The sequence below is a fragment of the Perca fluviatilis genome, chromosome 2 (genome assembly GCF_010015445.1).
Source record: "Perca fluviatilis chromosome 2, GENO_Pfluv_1.0, whole genome shotgun sequence".
Lineage (NCBI taxonomy): Eukaryota > Metazoa > Chordata > Actinopteri > Perciformes > Percidae > Perca > Perca fluviatilis.
In genome coordinates this window covers 23,206,609-23,234,564 of record NC_053113.1, presented here as the reverse complement: position 1 = coordinate 23,234,564, position 27,956 = coordinate 23,206,609, and the positions used below count along the sequence as shown (strand labels likewise).

The 27,956-nt window shown below is 40.7% G+C and overlaps 1 protein-coding gene and 1 long non-coding RNA gene across 2 annotated transcripts in view; one reads left to right on the top strand and one right to left on the bottom strand.

Annotated features, from left to right (window-relative positions):
• The window catches only part of vaspb (vasodilator stimulated phosphoprotein b), a 36,742-nt gene extending 9,030 nt beyond the window's left edge, over nucleotides 1-27,712 (bottom strand). Inside the window, exons 1-4 of the mRNA XM_039782081.1 lie at nucleotides 27,254-27,712; nucleotides 5,887-6,058; nucleotides 1,862-2,042; nucleotides 1,025-1,091 (exon numbers count right to left, since the gene is read on the bottom strand). Coding sequence (XP_039638015.1) covers nucleotides 1,025-1,091; nucleotides 1,862-2,042; nucleotides 5,887-6,058; nucleotides 27,254-27,258 — 425 coding nt within the window. The 5' untranslated portion in view covers nucleotides 27,259-27,712. The remainder of the gene's footprint in view (nucleotides 1-1,024; nucleotides 1,092-1,861; nucleotides 2,043-5,886; nucleotides 6,059-27,253) is intronic.
• LOC120546850 lies at nucleotides 19-17,799 on the top strand. Its single transcript, XR_005636957.1, has 3 exons — nucleotides 19-28; nucleotides 7,551-7,552; nucleotides 17,712-17,799. It is a non-coding gene; the product is annotated as an uncharacterized LOC120546850 (long non-coding RNA).
• Nucleotides 27,713-27,956: the final 244 nt, after the last annotated feature.

Genomic DNA, 27,956 nt, shown 5'->3' with positions numbered 1-27,956 from the left:
CACAACAGCTGTATACAGAACAGCACACGTACAATGTACATGTACACCCACTCAAAAATGCACAGGTCCACACACAAGCACACAAAGGGAGAGTCACTGTACAGCACAGCTGATCCACTTTGGCAAAGTGCCCAGGAAAGGGGGAAGGGAGATGACGTCCATATACGTTTTTCAGATTATTGTTATTTTTCACTACCATTTGATTTCAGTTTAATACTCTGAATCTATGTTCAGACCTAAAAGCATTAATGCAAATTATATCCACCAACACCTGCATCCATGCTGGATTTCAAAGGTTTTAAAAGAATCCCTAAGCTACAGTATGCCATCAGCCACTGGGACAGCTAGAAACTTGACAGACAGTCCGTCAAGCCAATAACAAAGCCTCCCCTAGTGTGCAACATATTTCTTTTAAGTCTAAATGAGATTAGAAGGTTAATACCTAGGCTTGCATGGTGTCACCACAAGTCTAGCGAGAGAAACAGATCGATGGATAGAGAGAGGTGGAGTTGATGTGAGAGGTGTCCACCATGCTGTTTTTTTAACCTTAAACCTACAGGGGCTAACGGAGGGTTTAGCACTGTCAGGCTAATGCCATCAAATCCTTTACATATGCTTGTGTGCAAACCCATGCCAATAAGACTACCGCAAAGCCAAGGCAGCTTGACTTGCTATTGATTGTTATGCAACTAAACCAAGAGGATATTTTGCTTTGGTTAGAAACAAACTTCACATGGCCCCACAGAAGAGCCAACTTGTCTACATAGTAAATTTGCTTCCAAAATAAATCTACTTTTTAAAGAAATACTGACATTGCTGCGGAACTCTTGTGCTGAATCCAGCCTGCAGACCCAGAAGAAACCTGGCAATCAGCTGGATACATTTCCTTATTATTTTTTTGTTGTTGTTGTTGCTGAATCACAACCAGAGGACATGCAACAGGATTCCCAATAGAATTTGGCCAGCGGTTTATTAAAATTAGCACAGTGAAATAAATGTGGGTTCCATAGTAGCCTGAAGGTACCTTCGTTGTTGTTCAAGCTCTTCTGGAGTAGGTCCATTTGACACTGGGCGGGGTAGGGTTGCATAGCCTGCCAAAATACAACACAGAAAACATTCTTAATATAAATGAAAAAGATTATAGAACATCAATAAGACATTGTTGTGAATGGTTTTGAACGCTCTTGAACAACTTATTATTTGTATTTTATGACACTCTTTGAATTGTATCCAACTGTTTGCTTTTATGTGCTTTTATTGGTGTACACACCTTTTCTACACATACAGTTGAGTGTGCAAAGTCTGAGGACCGTGTAGACAGCCATGATGTGACAGAGGGACCAAAAAGGATGGTGTACCTTTAAGGCATTTGTAGTCTTTAATTGCAAGTCAATGTTTGCTACACTGTACTAGAGGACTTACAAAGCAGCATTTCTTCTATTTTGTTGGTTCAACAGCACAAGATACGCAAAGTTTCAGATGAATCTTAATAGTTAGCTGGTGTAAACAGAAATAAAGGCTTATAATAAAACTGATAAACTATGGGGAAAAAAACCATACCATTTATAGTCACATTTTTTGCACAAAGAAAACGAGTGTAAATTCTGCTGAAAACATTGGAATAAGTTTTCAATAGCTGAGACGTGGATTATGGCAGAATATCAACAGGTTTAGGCATAAGATGTTTTGACAACATAACACAAAACACAAACATGGGATCACATCTGTTTGTGAGTAATCCCAACAACATGAAAATGTTGAATATCAATTTATCCCAAAAGTTCTTAGGAGAGGATAAGGTTGAATATCAAGTAGCTAGTAGATGCTGATGGAATTGGGAATCTAGTGACAACTCATTTACCTGCGTCTGACATGGAGGTGATCACCTCCAGAGCGTGAGCCATGCCATTGGCAAATAGAGTAGCATCCTCCTTGCTTCCAAAGTTGAGCCCCCACACCTGCCGGGCATCCCGCCACTGGTGGAAATTGGGTGTGGCCTGGTTATACTTGAGACCTCTAACAATTGGACAGTTTATAACCACCTGTGGAGGGAAGAGGACAGATGATCAATACAAGGATCCTTTTGGTAGCAAATGGTGAGCTAAATTATTACTTTTGTGGCTTTCTGCCCATATTCAAACAAATGGTGTCAAAAAATAAAAGGTTAGTTTCTGGGAGCTGTAAAACTGTTTAAAAAACCCTTCTTATGCTTAAAATTATAGTGTACACTTTCTTTTTGTGGTATTATACTGGTTTATATTCCACCCAGCAGGTGGCGTGAAGCCTATATACCAGGAGGGGAAAAAAAATTTTCTGGGTTTGAGTGTTGCCTGAAAGTGCTGACGCACCATTTCACTATTTGTTTAACAGCCTTTGGATTCCACAGAGCAGAGAGGAGGAGAGGAGACCCTGTCAGGGTGAATATCATAGCGAGCAACATGCACTGAAAACAGAGGGTAGCAAGTTCAGCTGCTACTGCAGACCAGTGGCATTCGTACACTCTCCACCATCCTATCAAAAGGTAAGAAAGACAGGAGGGACAGACCGAGGATATGACCAGGAACACATTAAAAATGAGGATGAAAGGGCAAGCTCTTATATCTTTTTTTAAGTGAAACAAAGCAGAATGTTCAAAAGGCCTGAATGCCTGTAGAAAAACCTTAATACAACAGTTCAACTTTCAATGCCACTTAATTATACAATCAGACTGGGACACACACAAAAAATTGAAAGGACAAGTGTAAAACAACTAAAAGTTATATAAAAGACTGCATAAAGACAGTCAGAGAAAGAACAGGAGGAAACATGAATGTAGAGAGGAAATATAGCCACTCTATATTCTCTATTATTAGCTCCTATGTTCTCTCATCCAGCACCATCCTAAACCAAGTTGCATGTCTCCATCAGACACAAATATAGAGTCCTTATTGGGTATCAGGCTTCTTCCTAAACTGTCACAGGAAATGGTTGAACGAGCTAACTATCTCAGGAAACACCATCTACTTTAAGACCCGTCTCTGGGGAACACTTTGGAGTCCTAAATGTTTAAAGAAGGAGAGAGACACAGAGGAAGCAGGAAGAGCATAGCAGGGGCGTAGTCAAGAATAGACCCACCAAAACGCAGTTTACCCAGCTTATTAACTTGAAATCTGCCAACCTTTATCTGGTGAGTCATAAACTGGTGATAACGACAGAAAACCCCCTTTGTTCTTCTTTTTCAAAATGCATGTTGATTTTCAGGTTCGAAGGGCAGTCTCTCTTCTCACTATGCCAATGTCATGCCCAAAAATAACAATACTTGTTCCACAAAATAAAAATCAGTTTTAGGTCTGAATGTATTAATGTGTATTCCCTGCCAGGTTAAGCAATAATTATAAAAAATAAGGACAAAACCCAACATGTGCTGTGTTGTGTGGCTGGGCAATATAACTAATATGATCTTGATATTCTGAAGCTCCTGACAATATAGGATATAGGTCTTGATAGCTTATTCATTACATGCTAACCATCCCTAATAAATGCCATTAGTTGTACTCAGACCAGTACCATATTATAATTAAAACACAAGCTTAGTAAAGCAAGTTGTACACAATCAAAACATGAAGCTCATCTGTAAGCATGCTATCGTTTTCCAGCTTCCTCTCAAAAAATTACAGGATTGTTCTTATATGTTCTCTCATTCCCAAAGCACAAAACACAGACATTAACTACGGCTACTGACATGACAAAATGAACAAAAGTGACCTGTCAAGTTAAAGGAATACGCCGACTTATTGGGAATTTAGCTTATTCACCGTAACCCCCAGAGTAAGACAAGTCGATACATACCCTTCTTGTCTCCGTGCGTGCTGTAATGCTGTCTGACGGCTCCAGCATTAGCTTAGCCCAGCACAGATCCTGCAGGTAACTGGTTCCAACTAGCCTACTGCTCCGAATTGTGACAAAAGTGACAAAATAACGCCAACATGTTCCTGTTTACATGTTGTGATTTGTAGAGTCACAGCGTGTACAAAAACAACGTAACATGAGACACAGCCATCTTCTAACCGTAAAACAACCGGGAACTATATTCTCAGACAGGCTTGCTGCCAGCACATCACTCACGCCAATTACTATATTTCTTCCGCCGAGAATATAGTTCCGGGTTGTTCTGGTTTAGAAGATGGCTGTGTCCTCATGTTACGTTGTTCTTGTACACCGTGACTCTAAATCACAACATGTAAATAGGAGCATGTTGGCGTTATTATCACTTATTCGGAGAAGTAGGATTTCTGGAACCATTCACCTGCCTGTTCTGTGATGGGCTGATGCCGCTGGAGACGTCAGACAGCTTTACAGCACGCACGGAGATGAGAAGGGTATGTATTGATTTGTCTAACTCTGGGGGTTACGGTTAATAAGCTAAATTCCCAATAAGTTGGCGTGTTCCTTTAAGAGATTTCAGCAATATATCCAGGGCGCCTCAGCCTCTCTCACTCTCCTTACATTAAAAGGTCCAATATGTAATATATTTACTGTAATAAATCATAAAAAATGACCCAAATGCATCATCAGATATTAAGAAAACATGCTAAGTTGAAACACTATCTTTTCTGACAACAATTCTAATGCCAGCATTTTCTTCTTTTGAACTTTCCGTTCAGTGACAGAATTTCTGTTTGTGTTTTGGCCAGGTTGTTGTTATTAACTGCCCAGTTTGACAGCCAGGCCGGGTTGCCAGATATACCTGTAAAAACGTAAACCCATAAATTCTACCAGACCTAAAAAAAAAAAAAATATCGAGATGTATTTGAAAGATGGAGACAGCTTAGAGCCCAAAAGGAGGCCGAGTTGACTAATTTCCTCCTGAACAGGTAAGCATTAGCTTCAGGCTAATTTATCACCGCTGCAAGGGATGGGCCTTTTATGTCATTTCAACATGTACTCACATTGAATTATATAGCTAGAGTACCCGAGTTGGTTACTCACAAAAATACAGACACAGCCAGTAAAGTGATCCCGACTGGTCCTGGCTAACGTCGCCATGCTAACCCTGCTAACTGCTAGCAAGCACATTAGTAATGTTACCGGAGGACCAGGCAAGCGGGCCACGACTGTTTACAACGTGTAGCCTGTTCAGCGGCCGTAGCCAACAACGGTGAGTTATTTTAAGCCAAGAGAGGAGGGCTATTTTTTATTTTTAAAGATTATTTTTTGGGGCATTTTAGGCCTTTATTGATAGGACAGCTGAAGAAATGAAAGGGGAGAGAGAGGGGGAATGACATGCAGCAAAGGGCCGCAGGTCGGAGTCAAACCCAGGCCCGCTGCATCGAGTAGTAAACCTCTATATATGGGCGCCAACTGAGCTATCCGGGCGCCCGGTAGTGTCATTTTAAGCTGAAACAGTGAAGCTGTAAACTCTGGTGATATAGTTTAAAAGGTCATCAGTTATGTGCAATAATGGAGCTGGCTGTACACAGTTCAGGCTGTGATATATACTTAAACAATTGACAAAATGAAGGCACTTAAAATAAGGAATAAAACCACAGAGCAATTGACAAGGATGCATTCTTAGGTATTGCTGATTAAATTTTCATAGTATATAGAGTAAATGTTTTCTATATAGTCCCTTAGTTGTGTGGCATCAGAAAAATGGTGATAATGTGAATGAATGGGCACATATACAAAGAGACTGTCTCACACTTGCTTACTCATACACCCTTAGGTACTTACAGGAGACTACAGGCACCCATGAGACACACACACACACACACACACACACACACACACACACACACACACACACACACACACACACACACACACACACACACACACACACACACACACACACACACACACACACACACACACACACACACACACACACAAAGCTAGCAGATATACCTGCTGGTCCGTCTGCATCTTGCGTCCCACTATCCTAAAGGCATTGGTGGAAGGGTTGTGATAGATCTGGACTCTGCTGAAGGACTGGGGTCCAGCGCCCGCCGGCAGCCACTTCTTATTGCCATCATCATAGATCATCACAGTGGCCCGAGCCTGGCAAATACTCGACTCACTGGAAGACAAAGAGCAGGACAGAAAAAGAACATCAATTATAATTAAGAAAGAACATTAATTTGAGTTCAGTTTTGATATCGCACTTGGGACTTGTGAAAAATCACACTTGGGTACAGTTGGTAAATGTGAGATTTTATGCATTATTCTTTCAAAAAGGTACCGGCAACCAAGCTTTATTTAAGACCAAACCGTATGAGACAAATCTCATACTGTTTTGTCTTATGTACGCATTAAGGCACTGAGAGGTGACATCTCCTACATGTAGCCATGAAGAAGAGAAAGATGCTTTTAAGCAAAGCGTGCACATCAGAGCAGGAAGTACTGGCAACTGCAAAAAAATATAGCCACAAAGATGAACCCACAGGGTTTGTTGTAATAATTGCACTCGGAGTAATTCACCCTAGGGTCCTTTGCACCATGACCTCGAGCCAAACGCCCCCCCAGAAGCTTTTTTCACCTGGGTCTAACATTGGGCGAGTTAGCGTAGAGTAGCGTTAGCCGCTGAATAGCTTAGCGCGGGGCTAATGGACCCACGTTTGTATCTCTTAAATGACCCCACTAATAATGCCCGAAATGATACCAAAGGTCTACACTAGTATATATAGGTTATGCACTCATAAAACGATGGATTGGAAAGTTTGTAAGTACACCAGAAGTTTATGTAAATAACACTTGCCTGCTGGCTTCTGCTGTCGGGGTTGTTGTTGCTGCTGTGAGACGAGTGCTTAGGGACGTCTACAAATTACAACACCGAAAAGAGATGCAACAAAAATACTTTTTAATTTAACTTATTTTTTTAAAGTAAGTGCTGTAATATAACTAGCAGGAGACAAGTAATAATTGAGGTAAGTTTGGAGACATTACCTTATTTAATCATTAAATTAATACATATTTTTGTTGTATCTCTTTTCGGTGTAGTAATTTATAGACGGCCCTAAGCACTCGTCTAACTGCAGGTAGCAGCAGCAGCAGCAACAGCAACAGAGAGCAGAAGAGAGCAGGCAAGTGTTCATAAACTTCTGGTGTACTTACAAACTTTCCAATCCATCGTTTTATGAGAGCATAACCTATATATACTAGTGTAGACCTTTGGTATAATTTCAGGCATTATTAGTGGGGTCATTTAAGAGATACAAACGTGGGTCCATTAGCCCCGCGCTAAGCTACTCAGCGGCTAACGCTACTCTACGCTAACTCGCCCAGTGTTAGACCCAGGTGAAAAAAGCTTCTGGGGGGGTGTTTGGCTCGAGGTCATGGTGCAAAGGACCCTAGGGTAAATTACTCCGAACCATCACTTTAACAGGGACAGACGCAGTATACATAGACAAAACCGAAAACACTCCGATTTAAGTATCATAGTGTTAATAGCTCATGCAGGTTTGCAACAGCCGTCACTAGGAGGGCTTTTATGAAACTAAGATTAGAACAGTGAGGTAAACCACTTTTAATAGAGCGACCAAATTGTGGTTAAGTTTGCAGCAAATGTCAAGTGGTCAGGTAGCAAGTTCTAGGACTTTGTTCCTTTCATAGAAAAAGCTGTTGAGTGGGACTTGAGTGGGAAGCTGCTCTGGTGGATCTGATAAAGGTCTGTAATCTCTTGATATATTTGAAATAAGGCTGAGGAGCAAGTATATTTAAACATTTGAACACAAGCTTTACATAATTAAAATCAATAAAGTTTGCAAAAAGGTTGCATTTACTTAAAATATGATGCAATAATTGTACCTAATTTGTTTTATGTAAATCATTTTGTTAAGACACTCTGTGGATTTAATTACAGAGTGGTCTGACCTGGGACCAGGCAGCCAGACCAAAGGACATATTTGATAATGTCCGTTAATTTAGAAACTGCAAGGCACAGTCAGATGTCAAGCAATTTCTCATCATCTTAAAAACAGGTTAAAAGGTTATAAAAGGTTAGCCTTAAAACGTTAAAAAACTGAAATTCATACAATGTCTGGAAAGTTTTCCGACCTTATCACAGAGAACACCACCACACTCTGGATTGTTGAAAGATTAGGACCTCCTGTACCCTTAAACCTACCTCTTGTATATGCAACAACGTGTTGATTTGAGAGGAGAAAAGAGATTAGTTTGATGCCAAACAAGATGGGAGGCAAGACAACAACAGAGGCTGACAAAGTTGTGCCGAGCTCCTCCAAAGAGAAAAGGCTCTAGGCTCTTCCACCTGCTCTCCATCAACCTCCACCTCCACACACTTCTCAAGAAAGCATGTGCTATGAGATCAGTGACCAAACATTTATTTATAGTTCAGTATATATACACAAGTTACAACGCATTCAGGAATGCAAGTTTAGATAGCCATGTTAGAGGCTACAGAGTGTCTGTGTAAAGATAATCAAATCGTTCATTGTAGAAAAGAATACCACAACAAATATGGCCCATTCAAATACCTCATACACAGGTATTTTGAGGTATAAAGAAATTGGAACAAGTTCAGAAGGTAGAGAGGAACACAGCCACAGAGGAACAAAGGTGGCTGACTGACAATTACTTTTTTCCATTCCTCCTCTCCTTATTTGTGCCCCTATGCTATCCCTAGTCCCAGAATCCATGTCTTCCAGCTCTCCCTCCATCTATCCCGCCCGTGATACAATTGGTTACTTCCTGTGACACAGCACCAAAAGCCACAACCCACTTCCTGCTGCCAACACTGCCTAATAAGGACTGCCTCAGCCTGAACAATCAATATGTGCGCGCGCACGCGCACACACACACACACACACACACACACACACAGACACACACACACACACACACACACAGACACACACACACACCCTATATTTTCCTAAAAGTAGTTAACATTTCACAACATATCGGGGGTTGTTGTCAATCATAGAAAAGTGTATTCTATAAACTTCAAAGCGCCTTCCTGCAATTGTGTTACTTGGCACAAGTATTATAATAATTGTGCCACAGTGTTGGTCTAATTTTTCATAGCAACTTCCTCTCCTGTATGCTTTCTGGCAATCTGTAGCTAGAGAGATTTTTGCAGATGTCCTGCACTTATGTTTCCTAGATTTTGGCAATAAAAAAAGTCATGGTTGTATGCATTTCTACTGGTCAAACAGACAAATACTTTACTAAACTATCAGTCGTAACTTGTAATCAAGTGGGATCTATTCTTGGACAATGTTTGGACAGGTGAGAAGTGCTGAGAGAGAAAGGACTTCTAATATACAGTGGGGAGAACAAGTATTTGATACACTGCCGATTTTGCAGGTTTACCCAATTACAAAGCATGTAGAAGTCTGTAATTTTTATCATAGGTACTCTTTAACTGTGAGTGACAGAATCTAAAACAAAAATCAAGAAAATCACATTCTATGAATTTTAAGTAATTCATTTGCATTTTACTGCACAACATAAGTATTTGATACATCAGAAAAGCAGAACTTCATATTTGGTACAGAAACCTTTGTTTGCAATTACAGAGATCATACATTTCCTGTAGTTCTTGACCAGGTTTGCACACACTGCAGCAGGGATTTTGGCCCACTCCTCCATACAGACCTTCTCCAGATCCTTCAGGTTTCGGGGCTGTCGCTGGGCAATACGGACTTTCAGCTCCCTCCAAAGATTTTCTATTGGGTTCAGGTCTGGAGACTGGTTAGGCCACTCCAGGACCTTGAGATGCTTCTTATGGCATGCTGGAAGACCCAGTCACGACCCATCTTCAACGCTCTTACTGAGGAAAGGAGGTTGTTGGCCAAGATCTCGCGAGACATGGCCCCATCCATCCTCCCCTCAATACAGTGCAGTCGTCCTGTCCCCTTTGCAGAAAAACATCCCCAAAGAATGATGTTTCCACCTCCATGCTTCACGGTTGGGATGGTGTTCTTGGGGTTGTACTCATCCTTCTTCTTCCTCCAAACATGGCGAGTGGAGTTTAGACCAAAAAGCTCTATTTTTGTCTCATCAGACCACATGACCTTTGTCTCATCAGACCACATGACCTCCTCTGGATCATCCAGATGGTCAATGGCAAACTTCAGACGGGCCTGGACATGCGTTGGCTTGAGCAGGGGGGACCTTGCGTGCGCTGCAGGATTTTAAATCCATGACGGCGTAGTGTGTTACTAATGGTTTTCTTTGAGACTGTGGTCCCAGCTCTCTTCAGGTCATTGACCAGGTCTTGCCGTGTAGTTCTGGGCTGATCCCTCACCTTCCTCATGATCATTGAGGCCCCACGAGGTGAGATCTTGCATGGTGCCCCAGACCGAGGGAGATTGACCGTCATCTTGAACTTCTTCCATTTTCTAATAATTGCGCCAACAGTTGTTGCCTTCTCACCAAGCTGCTTGCCTATTGTCCTGTACCCCATCCCAGCCGTGTGCAGGTCTACAATTTTATCCCCAATGTCCTTACACAGCTCTCTGGTCTTGGCCATTGTGGAGAGGTTGGAGTCTGTTTGATTGAGTGTGTGGACAGGTGTCTTTTATACAGGTAACAAGTTCAAACAGGTGCAGTTAATACAAGTAATGAGTGGAGAACAGGAGGGCTTCTTAAAAGAAAAACTAACAGGTCTGTGACAGCCGAAATTCTTACTGGTTGGTAGGTGATGAAATACTTATGTCATGCAATAAAATGCAAATTAATTATTTCAAAATCATACAATGTGATTTTCTGGATTTTTGTTTTAGATTCCATCTCTTACAGTTGAAGTGTACCTATGATAAAAAATACAGACTTCTACATGCTTTTGTAAGTAGGAAAACCTGCAAAATCGGCAGGGTGTCAAATACTTGTTCTCCCCACTGTATAAAAAGTGTAATAAATACAGATATAGAGGTGCGATGTGGAATGAAAGCCAAGCATTTTAGAGAGGTTATTTAAGTCTATGCCAAGTAGGTCAGGTCTATAAAGTATAATGGCCAATTTTAGCTTATAGCAGCTCTATCTAAACTGATAAATAACAAGAAATACCATGTCAGAAATGGCAGAAATGTGTGGCCGGGTTGAGTCAGTGGGTAGAGCAGGCGCACATGTACTGAGAGGTTTATTCCTCGACGCAAAGATCCAGGGTTCGAATCCGACCTTTGACGATTTCCTGCATGTCTTCCCCCTCTCTCTCACCTAGGTGTCCTGTCAAAAATTAAAAAGGTGGAGAAGCCCAAAAAATTATCTTTAAAAAAAAAAAAAAAATACAAAAAAAATAAATGGCAGAGATATGTTTGAGATAACTTAGAACTACGTGCCAATCACATACTTTGTCCGCCAAATAGCAATGTACATTGTCCAACCACATACTGTATCTTGGTCAAAATTATAAAAAAAAAAAAACTACTTGAAATGTTTGTGTATGTTAAGCGTTTATGCAGATATATCATTATAGTATGGTTGTAACTCAAATGTCAATATTGTTTGGGCTCTTATGCAGAGGGTGTTCAATAATTGAAAAAAACAACAACACTCACACTGAAATCAATTACTTTTGACGATTTGACGTTTTTTTGACAAGGTCAAAGTGGATGTACACATCCCTACAGGTTGTTTGCAATATCTTGGATATGTGGTTTTAATATTTGAACTTAAATGAAGGGAACAAAAGCTACACATACCTAGAAAACTAAGTCACAAATATTTTGACAAAAGCGAATAAAGAAAAGATTTTTACAAGGGCGAGAAAGCACTCTGGAAATGGGCTTAACATTGACAGTGGCCTTAAATCCACACTCAATGCCCATCGGTCACTGTGAGCAGGTTAAAGCTAACTCGGGTTGGATGGATAAATACTGCAGCGTTCTCTGATCTCATCTGTATCAAGCATGCTGTTGATGTCTGTCCCGCATAGAGGGCTTAAGGGAATTGGGAGGGGGCAGAGACTTCGGACTGGGAAATGGATGCATATTTAATGTCAGAGAAAGTGAGGGCTCAGGAGTGAGACGAAGCAGCTGCATTATTGATAGAACTATGGACGCTGAGACGCTAAAAGCGTGTGTGGCACACGCGCATAAAGACGAGGACCCGCGCACACTCTCGCACCTGTCATTCCGCCAACACGTGTGTCCATGTGTTGACCCGGTACACTGGGTGTAACAGGCTGCAGAAAACCCACAGCTGGATTTGACTGGACTGACTTTTAGTACTGGAATGAACCACGATAGGCACAGTCATAAACCATCTATTTCTGTCCTTCCTCGGACTAGGACCACCAGTTTACTAGTGAGGACACAGTGGCTGACTGTGGAGCCAAGTCAAATGGTCACTTAGCTTAATAGGTTTTCTCTTAAGCACAAATAGGTCACTAGCTGAGCCACCAAATACCTCACACTAAGGACTTCACAACAGAGGACAAAGCACAGGCAAAGATCACCAGAGTGATATTCCAAATTGAAGGTATACTTTGAAAAAAATAAAAAATAAACTGAACCCAGTCTGACTTGTCATCATTACAGCCCCACATTGAGTTCCTCATCCCTCGGTGGTTTCTCAGTCTGCAAGGGGTTAACAGGAAACCGCAGTGCATGGCCGAGGCACATGCTCTCTTGGAAATGTCTGTATAAGGCTGTGCTCTCAGAGCTTTTCCCCCAAATGTGCTGGCAAGTACAGTCAGGCCCAGTGGCTCTGTCTCTTCCCTCCTCCATTTACCTGACCCTCCCACCAGGCTCCTCTGCCACTCTCCTCTGGTTCCTTCACCATTCTCTCGGGCTCAAGTGATTTAACCAAGATCTGTCAAGAGATGTCTCTTCGGTGGCATTCATGCAGAGATATATATTACATAATGCTGCAGTTCATACTTATATTTGGTGCAGGGATAAGAAGGCCCCTATCATATAGTGAAATGGATAGGAGTACATTCATCCTGTGTATCATAAGACAGTTTTACTTAGCCAAATATCACACTTAACATCAGGGTAACTAAAGTTTTTGTGTCTAAGTGACTGATGGGAACAACAATATTTGAAATTTGTCCAGTATTAACCAAGATCGCTGCAGTCGGCAGTGGCGAAACAGGCTATAATGTAAGTTATGGGGCAATTGTCCAGCTTGTACTTACCTTCACAAAAGTGCTCATTTTGCCACTGACAGGCTAAGATTAATATTCTGTGTGTCTGACATTATGGAAAGGATTTCTAAAGGAGGGAGACCTTTCTGTGTGTAGAGTAAGATCCTTTTTTTTTTTTAAATATAAAAACATCTGCGAAATCACGTTCGCTAAACCCACCAGACTCCATGTAAATAAACAGTAATTTTAGTATCGTAAAATACACTAGTATTCAACGTTGACGGAAACAAAATAAAACTACGGAAAGCCGTTTTGGGTCATCTTTCCACTTTTCCAACCATAACAACTCTAGTTTTGGTTGAAATAAACACATAGTTTACCGATATACATGTGAAAATATGTTGGCTCTATACACGTTAAAAGTATTGCTTTTTTTTTTTTAATGGAGTCTGGTGGGTTTAGCGCTAGCGACTTCAGAGACTTTTCTGGTGAAACAAAAAAAGGTCTCAAAGAGGTTTTAAAGGTCTATCTCTGACAGGATCCTTTCCAGGTTGAAAAAAAAAACAGTAGATACCCTTTAAGGCTGAGACAAAACACACTGAAGTTACACAGTGTTGTCTAGAAACCAAGTAATACCATTTGTCTCTGCGTCCATTCCTGGCTCACTGTCCCTGCTAAATCGTCAGGCTTCTTTCTCCTCCAGTGGTTCATAATACTGCTAATATTTTTCGCCCTCACAAGAGCTAACTATCATTTTTTAATGATGTTCAGGCTTTTCGAGGCAGTCTTGCCTCCAGGAATAAGTGTCTTTCTCGCTGATAACAAAACAAAAAATGATTATATAAAAAAAAATATATATATATATATATATATATATATATATATATATATATATATATATATATATATATATATATATATATATATGAACAAACAATGATTCATTACATATTTTCTTTCTTCCCCTACAGTTAAATGTCACATTAAAACCAGACAGGGACTGAGAAACCGTCACTTGATAATGTCTGTAGGTATTAAACCACTTCCTCCTTCTCGTCACAGCCTAATACAAATAGAGACAGCATCCCACAGATGATAGTCACGCATGATTACTATTGATATTGTGTAAAAAAAAAAAGTATCTTATGGTAAACAGAAAACAATTTACTGCAAATAAAAAAAAAAAAGAATCCTATCTGCAGATGTGTATCTCTTTATTTGAAAAAATTAAACCTGGGGCTCATAAGATTTTAATAGGTTATTGTGGAAATATGTATACGTATATACACATACAGTATACACAGAAGTCATTTATAAGTGAAGAGTGAAACTTGCCCTTTCTACCACAGCACCTGGATAGGTGACACCAGACACACGTGGGAAAGTCACGTTGGACTGAAGACAGAAGTGAGAAAAGAAAGTGTCTGTTGCAAAGGAATGCATACACTGCATACAATATTATGAAACCCAGGCTGCACGGTTAATCAAGTGTGGCATCAGAAAATTTGCTTGTTAGTTATTACCATAATGCAAGAGAATAGAACTGAATTGTCCTTTGAAATAAATGTTTTGCAGCCTCATTGCACACACTGGACTAAGGTCATGATGGTCAATGAAGTACTTGACCTCTGATGCTGACTCGGACATGGAAAGTCCACACAATAGCTTGTTAACACTAGCCTGGTCATCTGACAGTACACTGTCCTCAAACCACCCTCGGGCCACCTAAATGGCTGTCAGTGATGTTCACCCGGGCCCACATGACTCCAAAAAACAAAATCAACCTTTCTGAACAACATACATTTCATGAAACAAGTTTGTTTCTCATGTCAATGTTTAGCGACTATCACAGACTGTAAAAGTAGGTGCAAGATAAGCTTTCAGAGTGCAGTTCCAGCTGTCCTATAATGTTAATGTGGCCCAACGCCCAGACCCGAAAATAAACAGCTTCTTTTTTCAAATATAAAACACAAACAGGAATCTAAACGCATATGCAAATTATTCTGAGGATTCTGCTGTTTTTATATACAGTTAAAAACATATAACCTATAACAAGGAATTTAAAGAACAAATTCACAGGGCAAACAGGACTTTCGGAGGTTCAGACTTTCAGAGTTGATTTTGACTATATTGTCCTACCCACAACTGTAAGGGCTGAATAAAAAATTAAAAGGCTTTTAGACTAAGGTTGTGCTAGAAAAGGAGATCTCTATTAGACCTCATTTGCCTTATTCCTCTGCTAACTTTTTTGTGGTTCTCAGCTTGTTTCTTCTCACATCGGTCTGGACATGTTGCTAAAGCACATAAATAGACACACACGTGCATTTGCTGCAGGCTAGCGCTTTCTGCCTCCACCAGTCAGCAACACAGAAACAGCCATCGCTATTTCAGCTATTCTGTAGCATTCCTTCTCAATATCTTTGTCTGAATGGAGTCAGACATCTTCAGCTAAAACTCCTCTACTAAGAAAACCCCTCCGCATTCTTCGAGCACTTACTCATCCTTTGCCTGGCATCGTTTATCCAGCATTTTGGAAAAGTTGAACAGACGTTTGGCCAAGAACTTTCATTTTGTCGTGTGACCACTTCAAGAGTGGAGATGAATTCCTTCCTGCTTGTGAGGCAGTGTGGGGGAGTTGAGTGTGTGTGTGTGTGTGTGTGTGTGTGTGTGTGTGTGTGTGTGTGTGTGTGTGTGTGTGTGTGTGTGTGTGTGTGTGTGTGTGTGTGTTGGGGGGGGGCGCAACTACTGACACACTCAGTGCCCATATTTGGAACCGTCTCACCTCTGTCCTCACTGAGCTCAATTCCTTTTACAGGTTGGAGCACATCCTCCTTGACACATCCAAGGATGGGGCAGGTCTAGTTTTCTGGAGAAGAACAATCCACTGAGACTCCCCCCTTTCTCAGCTGCCTGGCTTGTACACAAATTCCTTTACACTAGAGAATACATGTCTTCCCCTCAACTCTGAGTCCAAATAAGACAAAAAATAAGACCACACTGAATCATAATTTCTGCTTCTCACTCATTGAGTGGCATGAGTGAGTAGACTTTGACCTTACATTAGTCTACTTTGCAGATAGTGGCTATTTAGATAATAGTCGCACAATGCATTACACAAACGAAGCCCAATTCCATCAGCAGAACACCAAGTTCATGATGGCAAACAAACTGTAATAAAGAGTTTGAGCGCTCTTGAAGACCTTTGCAAGTTTGTTTTTTTTCCTCACTTATATGTGAAAGCTTTGCTGCCAACAACAAATGAGGCCTGTTACCTGATAACTAGTCTGGATCAACAGAAGTATATTTCCAGGATAAATGCCTGACATCCGCACGTGGCTCACGCGCCGGATGTTCCTCACCTTCAGCTCTCTGTGTGCTGCAGTTCTCAAACTCTGTTCGCTTCGGGAAACAACGACTAACTTTGAGTTAGCAAGTTAAGTTTAACACGCTAAAAATGGAAGGGTTTGAAGAAAATATGGATCGGAATATTATTTATAATATACAGACTTTACTATCTAACTGGGACTTTTGGGACCGATTGGAGAGGATTGGAAGAAGTACACAGGGCAATACACTGGTAAGGGCAAATTCCATTTAACCAAGTATCCAGCTAATTTAAATAGCTCACGTTACTGTATTGTGTGTGTTAACAGTTAACAGGGATGGCAGTGCCACAATAACAGCCACTAGATATCAGAAGGTTACATTGCAACAACGGTTTGTTTCTCAGTTTTTTTAGTGGCTGGCGCAATTGAATGACACCATGGTGTCCCGTCGGAGTGCACAAGCTGTACCTTCATTGTTTGTTTACATAACTCACTCACAGGGAAAGCAAAATGTTGCCAAACTGGTGACATCAGGGAAGCGGGAGAATTTTCTATTGTTTTCAGTCATCTCCAGCTGCAGGCTACCACTAAGCAAGCGTTACCCTGTGTCTTTAGCTGCATGCTACCAGCTGGTAAGCTATGCTGTGTGTGTTGTTTTGTTCTTCGGACGTGTGCAAGTAGGCGGGGGTGTAGAGAGAAGAAGAAAAATACATGGGATTCGTAGAGCTCTGATTTTGATAGTCGAAATCAAAAGCTCATTTCGATACATTTTCAATTTAAAATGGAAATCGTGACACCCTAACATACATACATACATACATACATACTAGGGGTGGGCGATATATATCGTTTACAATAATATGGTCATTGTTGTGTTAACGATGTGCAAATTGACCTTATCAAGTATTTAAATTACTTAGAAAAAAACCCACTTCAAAATACGCATTGGAACCAATTGGAACGCTACACATTCACTCATGTCAACAAAGATGGCGGCGCGCAATTGTGCAGCGGCTGCTAGCTCTCCTGTCGGTGTATATTTATACAAGTACAGCCACACTGAAATAATCAATACAGGACTATGATACAGCACAGCCGTTACGAGAGCCTTCCAGGCGGCTCATAATATCCCAGAGGACATAGCCAGACCAGCCGCTCCAGGTTGTTGTTGGCGCTAGCACGCCGAGCTAGCTACCGGCAGGATAAGAAAATAATTCCAGAGGCGGAGCAGAGGACTGCATTTTTGTGCACAATGAATGGAATACCAACCGCAGGATCGTTGCCCAGCACGTCTCACCTGACCTGGAGCCCTGTCGGTAATATACAGGCCATTTTATTTACTATGAAAACAGCCGTCTACGTAGCCCCTGATGCTAACATTAGCACAAGTTTGGCTCACTGCTAACCATAGTGAACAAACTGCAGCGCGATCACCTGGAGGGGACTTTTACAAGGCGTCCTTAAAGTCTGTACTCCCCAGCTTTTTTCCAGCATGTAGATTGTGCTACTAGAGGGAAGAACACACTAGACCATGTATACTCTAACATCAAGAAAGCACACAGAACTGCTCCTCTCCCTCACCAGAGGCCTGTACTACGAAGCAAGATCAACATGTCCTGGATCTCTTTCAGTTATCCAGCTTCACCTAACCTAACAACCGCGGTCCCGCATAAGCTGTATCACGACGCTGGTTATCAACTAGTTCAGTCAACTCAGGGTTTCCCAATCCAGCGGCGCGCGCGTTCACATAAAAGAGGCGGTGTTTGCGCACCACGACCAAACGCAAGTTTCTACCAGAGCCGCTTATGTTATATATAAGAAGAGCAAATTATAATTCTGCATAAATATGAAGAACACAGACTCGGTTTTACAGGGAAAAACGCAATACAGTCACTGCTTCCTAAAACATGAAGGAAAGCTGGCAAAAAAGAAAATAGCCGACACTGTAGATGTTTAAATCACAACTCCAATATCACTTCCCCATCAGTCAGGACCAAGATCGGACCATAATTACACTTGTGCTTTCCATAAACTGTCGTTGCTTTAGCCTATTATTTCAGTTGCAACCCTGGCAGTGGGAAGCGATCGTGAGAGCAAATAAAAAATATAAAAACATAATTCAAACCGATGTGCGCATTGGCGACACAAGGCTCAAGAAGCCGACATGTAATTCCCTCCCATTAATATATATATATATATATATATATATATATATATATATATATATATATATATATATATATATATATATATATATATAAAATACCCATCAGGGAATGTTAACGGGGTTGTCGGTCTCTAAATGTTTTAACTTTTATGAGCGCATCTCTCTCTTTCTCTCTCTCTCCTTTAAGAACAGTGACGCCTTTATCAATCGAGTATTGATTGGTCAGTAGGCGGTGCTTTTACACCGGTTGATCTATGATCTCTGCTCCCGACCAGGTTAGGCGTTCAGCATGAGTTACCATGGCGATTGAACCCAATAACAAGTGATCCACCTTAGTGATACAGAAAATCCTGGGTTGAACCTGAAGTTAGCTCGCTAACGCCAAATCCTGCTTTGTAGTACAGGCCTCTGGGCCAGTCAGATCACATAAACTAATCCTGATCCCAGCATAAATCCCGGTCAGAAGGACTATACAGCCAAGTAAGACTATCAGAACCTGGCCTGACACTGCCCTGTCTCATCTCCAGGACTGCTTCCAATAAGGACATGGTTGTGTGCAATATGTTATAGAACAGAGCCCTTTGTTTATCGTTATGATTTCATCTTGCTTGTATGCTGCACAATTTACATTACAGCAGAGGTGAACAACTGAATGTGTACTCAGAGTTCAATGTTCCTATACTAGTTCAATTAGTATATCATTAGTATTTTGTCTTTGAATTGTTTTTACTTGAATACTTAAATTTAAAGAATTATTTTAAAGAAAATAAATAAGAACGGTTTTCATTCAACATTGTGCCCATTATCATCATCAGTGATTAAGTAACTCAGACTTTTAAAAACACATTTTTAAAGGATATCGTCTAATTATCGTTATTGTCAAAATCTGAAAACAAATTGAGATATTATTTTTGTCCATATCGCCCACCCCTAATACATACATACATACATACCATTCCACATAGTGATGTTCATCCTGTTACTGACTGAAACTATGTACTAACAAAACAGTCAAAGTTACATTCAGGTCAATATTCACCCATGACTAAGCAGTGAGCATTAACTATTTTAGCAGATGAATCTTTTAACAAGAAGATGGTCCTCTTTTGACCACTCAACTGACCTCAACATCAAGATCCACAATGATACCATTCAAATAGACCAGACTACCGCTTAGACAGAATGATCAGACAGAGTGGGAGGAGCAACAACTGTTTTTATAAACATAATTATGTGCATCGCTAATCATGCAAAAAAATTGTCACCCATGCAGAAAATGGTTCAGTCTTTAACTGAAGAAGTCAAAACAGGTTCTACTTTTAAGACTTGCCTTTTCTGTTTAGTTATAAACAACCACCCAGAGTGTAAGTGGTGCCTATTGATAAATATAAGGAAACTGCTGCCCAGCAAATAATCTGCTGGGTTTCCTTCAATACTGTTTGATCTAATGCAGCCTTTGTGTATCAGTAATCAACATCATACCAGATAAGTGAAGTTAAGATCTGAAGACCTGAAAGACAGGAATGCTTAAGCAGTGTTTATAGCAACTGGCATCCATTACGCTCCATTAAGCAGTGGACCCCTGATGAACACACTGTATCTTTGTGCCCATTAGCAGTGCTGACCATACAATATATCACTACAGCACTTCTGCCCACAACAAGCTTTGGTTTTACTATGTTGTTAGACCCAGGCTCTCCTTTAGCTGGGATGATGTCACTCTCAGTCTGGCTAATGCAAAAAGACCACAGGGTTTTGTAGATGTCTTTTACTTCATTCAGCCACTGTAGAGCTGTTTGTCCTGCTCTACTTAACGCTGGTGATGGCTAGAAGATAAGTCATGTTCCCCTTATAATTGTACAGTCCTGGTGGACCGCCAAGCCAATAGGAACCCCAGTCAGAAATCTTTTTTGAATGCCAAATATCCATTGTGTCTTCCCTATATTCATTCTGCAGCGGCGCACCACCGTGAGTCCATGAATGAGGCAACTTTCTGTGGTTAGTTCAAATCTGTAACAGCAGGACAGTTAAGTGTATTATCTAAACTGCTAAAGTCAGTTGAAACGTCCTGGCAGCCTAAAGGTTACAAACAGGCTTGGTAGTGAACATGCTAATGTTCTGACGGATTCTGTGTTTTAAGATCAGCTGGATCAGAGAATATTCAGTTAAAAATAGATCGGTGATGCTGTTTTGACCTCATTGTTGTCCGGGAAGTTTGCTGCATTAGTGGCGTTATGTAGCGTTTGATGTGGAGTAGGCCTGCATGATATTGTAAAAAATGACATTGCGATATATTTTTCCTGCGATATATATTGCGATATGAAAAAAGACAAATTTTTACAAGATGCCATAAATACCTCTATTTGGAAATAATACAAACACCAAAGCAAGTAAGCACTGTGACTACTCTTCTGAAGTGATTTTGGAGAGGAAAATCAGGTAGAAATACACTGGATGACTGACCTATCAATCCAGGCTAAAGTGAATGATATTACTAATGCATGCATATTGCTTCCTCTAAATTTCAGGTTGTGGTCAACTAGCGGCCTGCTTTGGTTGTTTGATAAATTGATCAACATGGATTGTGAGTGGTGGTTTGCTGTGTCAGTTTGGTGTGTTCCGTGCAGTCGTCAGTCGGAGGAGCTGTCAGCGTTCATTTGGGACGATTTTACTTGTTGAATCGGCCAGTGGGCAGTTGGAATCAATGACCAATTAGCAGAAATGACGAGCGGGCTAAGCGTGACGAACACCTCTCAAAATCGGACGAAAATCTTTTCCTTTGTTGATCTGAAATGAAGACAGATTCAGCAACTGCACGGCCTATTTCTCGCTTAAAATGTTTTCAGAAACACGTTTTGGCAAACTATTTTCGTAAAATACAAGATCGTATTCCGAACAAGCTGCCATTATAGTCGGTTTTGAAATTTGTGAGAAGCCAGACCCACGTGACGCGTTCGTCCAATCAGCTGCCACTTTTCATTTTTTGGGCGACAATACAAATTAGAGGCGGCTGCTGTTATGGAGACGTATTACGTCTCACGAACATACGCTCAAGCCGGCATCACTTCGGTGTGTTCCAAGGCACTTTTTTGACCAACTCGGGGAGACTGATCAGTCCAACTGCCTTTTCTGCCGACGGTAGGTCGTCGGGTTGGTGTGTCAGAGCCTTAAGGCTAACTATATTAGCTTTAGCCTGGCTGGTAGCAGCTTTCTGCGGTGAAAAATGGCCGAGAGGTGTCGCGATTATGTTGCATTAATCAGGCGATTTCGTTTGCCTTTGCAGCGTACATAAAACACTGACTACTGTAGCGTCATTACCCAGCCTCACTTCCCATTACGAAGCCCGTTGGACTAACACGTTGCCCACATGGCTAACTGTCTTAAAGGGGAATGGTCGGACGGTCGCAGAGCTCTCTCTCTCTCTCTCTCTCTCTCTCTCTCTCTCTCTCCCTCTCTCCCCTCTCCCGGAGAACAATGAGGGCAAAACACTGAATCCATCCAGTTAACGATCTAATATTGTCAACAGTCAGATATTTTGTCATACCATTTAGAACAAGGTAGATATCTCTTTATTATCTCTGGATGTATTAAACCAGTCAATGAGGACCACTTTACAGCCATAATTGGATTTACATAACATTCACATACATTTTATGAAGAACCATTATTCATCAGGTATGGAACTTAATGCACAATACATAAGCAGATTCAGTCCAATCTGGTTATTTTACCCATTTTTGAACAATTTATCAATTATTTATTTAAATTCCTGAGACAAAAGATTCAACGGTTTCAAAACACCTAGCTTAGTGAACAACTACTAAATATGGGTAATGCATGCATGATCAAAAAGCTAGTTAGGGTAAAAGTCAAGTTTAAAATTAGTGATCACAAAAGAAACAATACCATACAGAGAGAGCATGACCGCTAGGCCTGTAACAATTACATGATTGTCTAACCACATCATTTTCAAACACGTTTCCAATACCCACGTACACCCTGTAGTGTCACAGAACGGTAGCTACCCCATGATCTATGGATTCCTACCAGAGTGCAGTTGCAAGTCAAGTCAGCTTTCTAACTTTAGAAATCCACTAAAGCACCTTTATATGTGTTTTAGTAGAGCTGGGCAATATATCGATATTGTGATATGAGACAAGATATCGTCTTCGTATTTGGATATCGTAATATGGCATAACTGTTGTCTTTTCCTGGTTTTAAAGGCTGCATTACATTAAATTTATGTCATTTTCTGAACTAACCAGAATGTTGTAATTGTTCTATTATTTGCCTTTACCCACTTAGTCATTATATCCACATTACTGATGATTATTTATCAAAAATCTCATTGTGTAAATATTTTGTGAAAGCACCATTAGTCAACACTACAATATTGTTGCGGTATCAATAGAGGTATTTGGTCAAAAATATCGTGATATTTGATTTTCTCCATATCGGCCAGCCTTATGTTTAGTAATGTAGATAGAGTGTCTATTGTATTTAATCTACTCTTGTGCTTTGTTAAATTAATAATGTTACCGTAAATGATGGCACTATAGGGGAAATGGTCATTCATTATGCTAGTTCTATGGGGATTTGTGGTCTTATTTTTCTAATCTGTAAATAACAACTTGTTTGCTAACATTAGCTAAGGTCCTAAGGGGTATAATGGTTGATGGTAAGTGAATTTTGCAACTTTAGCAACTCCAAACATCCTGGGCTGTAGCTGCTTCAAGCCAGATAAATTGAACACGCTCTGTTTTTATTGATGAGGATGATCGGTCTATTGTCAATTTTCTGTTCATTTAAGCAAATAAATACAATGTTTTACAATGTATGACAATTATATTTTTAATCGCAATTATTTCTGAGACAATTAATTGTACAGCAAAATTTGGATTTGTTACAGCTCTAATAATTGCCTAATATAACATAACAGCACAATTAAAGAAGAAAAACGTCAGCCACCACAAGGAAACTGGATTTGTCTCCAAGTAGACAATAGTAGGTTTTGTATGTTAAGCAACTCATGTAGCAGAGCGTCTAATCCAAGAGGCAGGCCAGCATAATGGCCTATTTATGAGTATGAGAGGTGGGAGGACCCATAGGGGTAAATTGGTTCAGGGGAGGGGGTTGCAGTGATTGGGTGTTTTGGGAGACAAACTCACAGGGCAAGACCACTTCAATAATGGAGATTGTGGAGTGATGAAGCATACAGGCTTTTGTGATCATTTAGACACACTGTCACACCAACTGTACAGTGAGTCTTTTGAAGAGCATATCAACATGCAACTCTTTATGATGCATGAAATAAAGTGTATTCTTAATCCATTGTAGAAAAGAATTCCCACAAGCACACTCCAATTACCTCAAATTGTTATTGCTTCTGGGGTGCGGGGGTAAGTGTGGATATTAAGAGACCTTTGGTTAAAAAACTAATTTATAAACTGTTTATGTTTGCACTAAAAGTGCTATAATTTTAGGTATGCAAAATGTATCCCATGTATTCGGATACAGTTTGCAAAAGACAATAAAAAGTAGAATCAGAAATGTGTCCAACTGCTAAGACAAGTGCAGTTTTACATAGCTTTAGCTATGCATTTGAGTGAAAATTGAAGGGATCTTAGAGTACACAAATATCGGACTTCAAAAGAAAACAAAAATGCTGTGCAACTGTGCAAAGGAATTAGGAGAACAAGTAGAGACCCATTCCAACACACACTGTTGTGAAAATTACACAACACCGTGTCATAAACGTGATGCTATCACAACACCAATGAGTTTCAGCTTGTTGTCCTTACAAGGAAATATATGCAATAACATTGCTAAATGCCTTAAATAACAGTTACTGTCCTGTTGGGACATGAGGTCAAGACGTTGAACATCTGATAGAGGAAGAGGATATGACTGACAGCAAAACTGCAAAGATCACTGTTAGAGCTGCATTCCTTTCCAGTTACTGCCTAGGCAGAAAGAAGCTGGAGCCGACACACAAAAGGAGACTGAGGGGGAGGCCATTTCCCTGCTTTTAAGGCTGATCAATAAAAAGCTCATGCAAGAGTGTAAGGAAGGAGAAAAGCGGAGGAGCCCAGTTTTGCATCGCTTCCAGGCATGTCAAGCTTCTAAACTGAGCACAGGGAACTCGTTAGATTGCAAACAGATGCATTACACCTGTCTACTTACGTCATATGCTTTAATTCTTGAGCCTGAGGCAGCCATACTGCTGGTGTCTGATAGGACATAAATCTTTTAGTCACAGAGACCCAGTCAATGAGTCATGGTGGGAAACAGGAGTCACCTCTGACAATAACCGTGAGTCATTATGCAGATGGGTGCACTTCCTGTGTCACCTAACCAAAGGATGAGAAAGTCTGAAATGCTGATACAGTGATCTTAGCATCGATTTGTATTTAGGAGCATCTGCTTTGAACCAACAGATGTGCACTAAAGGTTGTCATTGGAGATAACGCCGTACGAGTGGAATAGCAGAACGTTTCTATTGACTTCAAATGTAAAAAGGTAGCTTAAAGTTAGGATGCATTACTGAAACCTTTTCTCAACTGGGTCAAATTGTTGAACTTTTGACCAACTGACTGCACTGTGTGTCAACATTCACATACCACAGGCACAAATGACAATGAGCATGAGTGGAGCTGCATTCCAGTCTTTACCTATTATACAAGATGGCATCCACTGTTGAGGCCACAATGGAGGGCCAACAGGAACAGCATCCAGATAAAGGAAGACCTTCTATTATCAAGACAGATTTCACCTATCAACAGCTAGGCGAGACCACTTTGAAGGTCATGATGAAACCTGAATATAGACAAAAATGTAATAGACTTTAACATTTACATAGTGTGTTTGGTGCGGTCTAGTTGCTGCACTGGTTTATGGTTGGGGAAGTATTTTTTGAATGCACAATAAAAGCAGTTTGCTTATCTTATTGTATGATGTGTAATAATTCAATTTAGTACCATAGCGGGGGTACCACAGTGTTTTATTATTTACCATAGTGCCTGTGAGAGAGTGTTGTCAAGGTGATGTGTAAAATACTGTAAATACAACAGTTTACTATTTTTTTCTCTTTACTTATTGTGTGTTTATCTTAAGAGTGTCATGTACTTTCTTCTCTATTCCTTGCTGCTGCAACATTGTGAATGTCCTCATTGTGGGATTAATAAAAGGATTTTGAATGTTGAATCTTTGTGTGTAACAATAACTCCCACACCACAGGTATATCAAAGAGAAAAATAGAGTGAATTCTTCTACTAATTGTATAATTTATTATGCTTTGCTAGATAACATTCATATGCTTATTGCTATATATATATATATACACACACACTTTATTATTATTATTATTATTATTATATGCTTATTCTGTATTGTATGTTACCATAACAATCTCTTCTGATCATTGCATTAACTTAATTAATGGCTTCATCAGTTGTTGTTTTTTTATGCATTACTGCGATTGTTGCAGGATTTTAGGCAGCTAAAGTGCCTCCTGTTCCTGCTGTAATCAAAGTAACTAAGCAGAAATATGTGCAAAACAAATACAAACCCTGGACCAACCCATGTGCCGAGCTGCGATATATTGTTACAGTAAGGGCAGTGCAATAGATTGGAGATAAAGAACTAATCACACAGGTTATCCGCCCTGTACCACTGTACTCCGCTGTACCTTATGGTCCTGAATTAAACTCGCATCTGTCAAGCTTTCAAAAGACAAAAAAGTTGTTTCTTGACATAAGTGGAGTGCTGCTCTGTTTAAATGTTAATATCTGAGGAAAAGAGAAGAAGAAGAAAAGGCCCAGCCAGGACCCGTGGCTTCAAAGCATGTAATTGCCAACTGCACAGGCTGTGACAGGATGTGGAATTTGTGTACATGGGCTTTCCACTGAGAAATTTGGTTCCCGGCGCAAACCTCCGTTTTCCCAGAGGGCGAAAATAGTAAAAGAGGGATAGGTTCAATGTGTGGCTGTGAAAATGCATGACATGATATAAACAGCAAGTGTATTCTGGGCAGCAGGGTGGCCCGAGCGGGCATTGTGTCACTGAAGGAGCCCCCTGTATAGAGGAGAATCCACCAAGCTGAAGTGCCTTTGAGCAGGACACCGAGTCTCATTCACATGTTCTATAAACTACCCTGACCTTCGTTATGAATACACTGTTGTTCACTTATGTTTTTATATCGTCGTTATTTATGCATGATAGCGGTTCAGTTTAGGTACGTGCACAATAATACTAAAGTACAGCAGCCAAAGGAGCAAAACAATAGTCAACATGGAGTGTTTGAAACAAATCTATTTTTGTAATCTGACCAGCTCAACAAACCCAACCTAGGAATATTTCCCCAAAAGGCAGCCACACTTGAAATAGTGGTAGTACCGGTACAAGCTTTCGGTACGACCATGCTAACACGAATACTTTCTGATACACAAGCAATAAAGTTAGCAAAGGTCACAAAACCTGCTAAACAGCGTGTGCTCCTGTGAGTTGGTTAAAACAACACTAAAACAGGCAGAAGCTCGAGCAATTTGTGAATGAAAAATGTGATTTGATGTGTTGGAAACAACTGCTGTGGCGAAACTCCTAGGCAGACTCCAAAGAGATATTATAGGGTCAGAACTGAACAGTCGCCTTTGTGAAACCAGTGGCCGAAACACAAAATGTAGGCTGGAAACACAATGCAGATGAAGGGATTTGAGCCGCTTTACCCACCTCATTGTTCGGCCAGAGTGGAGATCCTCTCCTCGTAGGGAAGTTTGGCTGACTTCAGAGCTGAAGCCCGGCTTTAAAAGTCAAACTAGTAAAATAAAAAAACGAGAAAAATCGGCGAAAAGGGCGCATCTACACCCGCAAACGGGGTAGCCACTAGCGGTATAAAGAAAGCACACCTCGACAATTTCCTGGTTGTGTGGAGCGGGAGAGGAGGGGGGTGGAGTGGGGGGGAAATACAGTAGTGAAGCAGGTTTGTCAACTCCAATCACTATCCCACATTGGTTTGTACGATCCTAAAAGGTGAAGCCGAGAAGAAGCGAGCTACACCAAAATCAGAACTTCTCTTTTCACACTTGCGTTGGTTTAACGCTCTGTTTCTGGAGATTAGAGCCGTGTGTCTGCGCCGGACTTTTCTCCGCTCCCTCGGTCGGTAGGTCTCTGTAATTCACTGGAGTCTGGCCCAACCCGCCAGCTTCAAAGTAGGCTACAATCCCATGGTGCATTCATGTATGCCTCGTAAAACTCGAATTTAGAAGTATGATTGGTGTTTCCTCGACAGTTACAGGGACTGAAAATAGAAATATGATAAGCAGTGGTGGAAAGTAGCACAAGCATTTACTCAAGCACTACCGATAAGCACAATTTTGATGTGTTCTTTGGGCTACTATTTCCATTTTCTGCTATTATATTTCAGAGAGGTCGA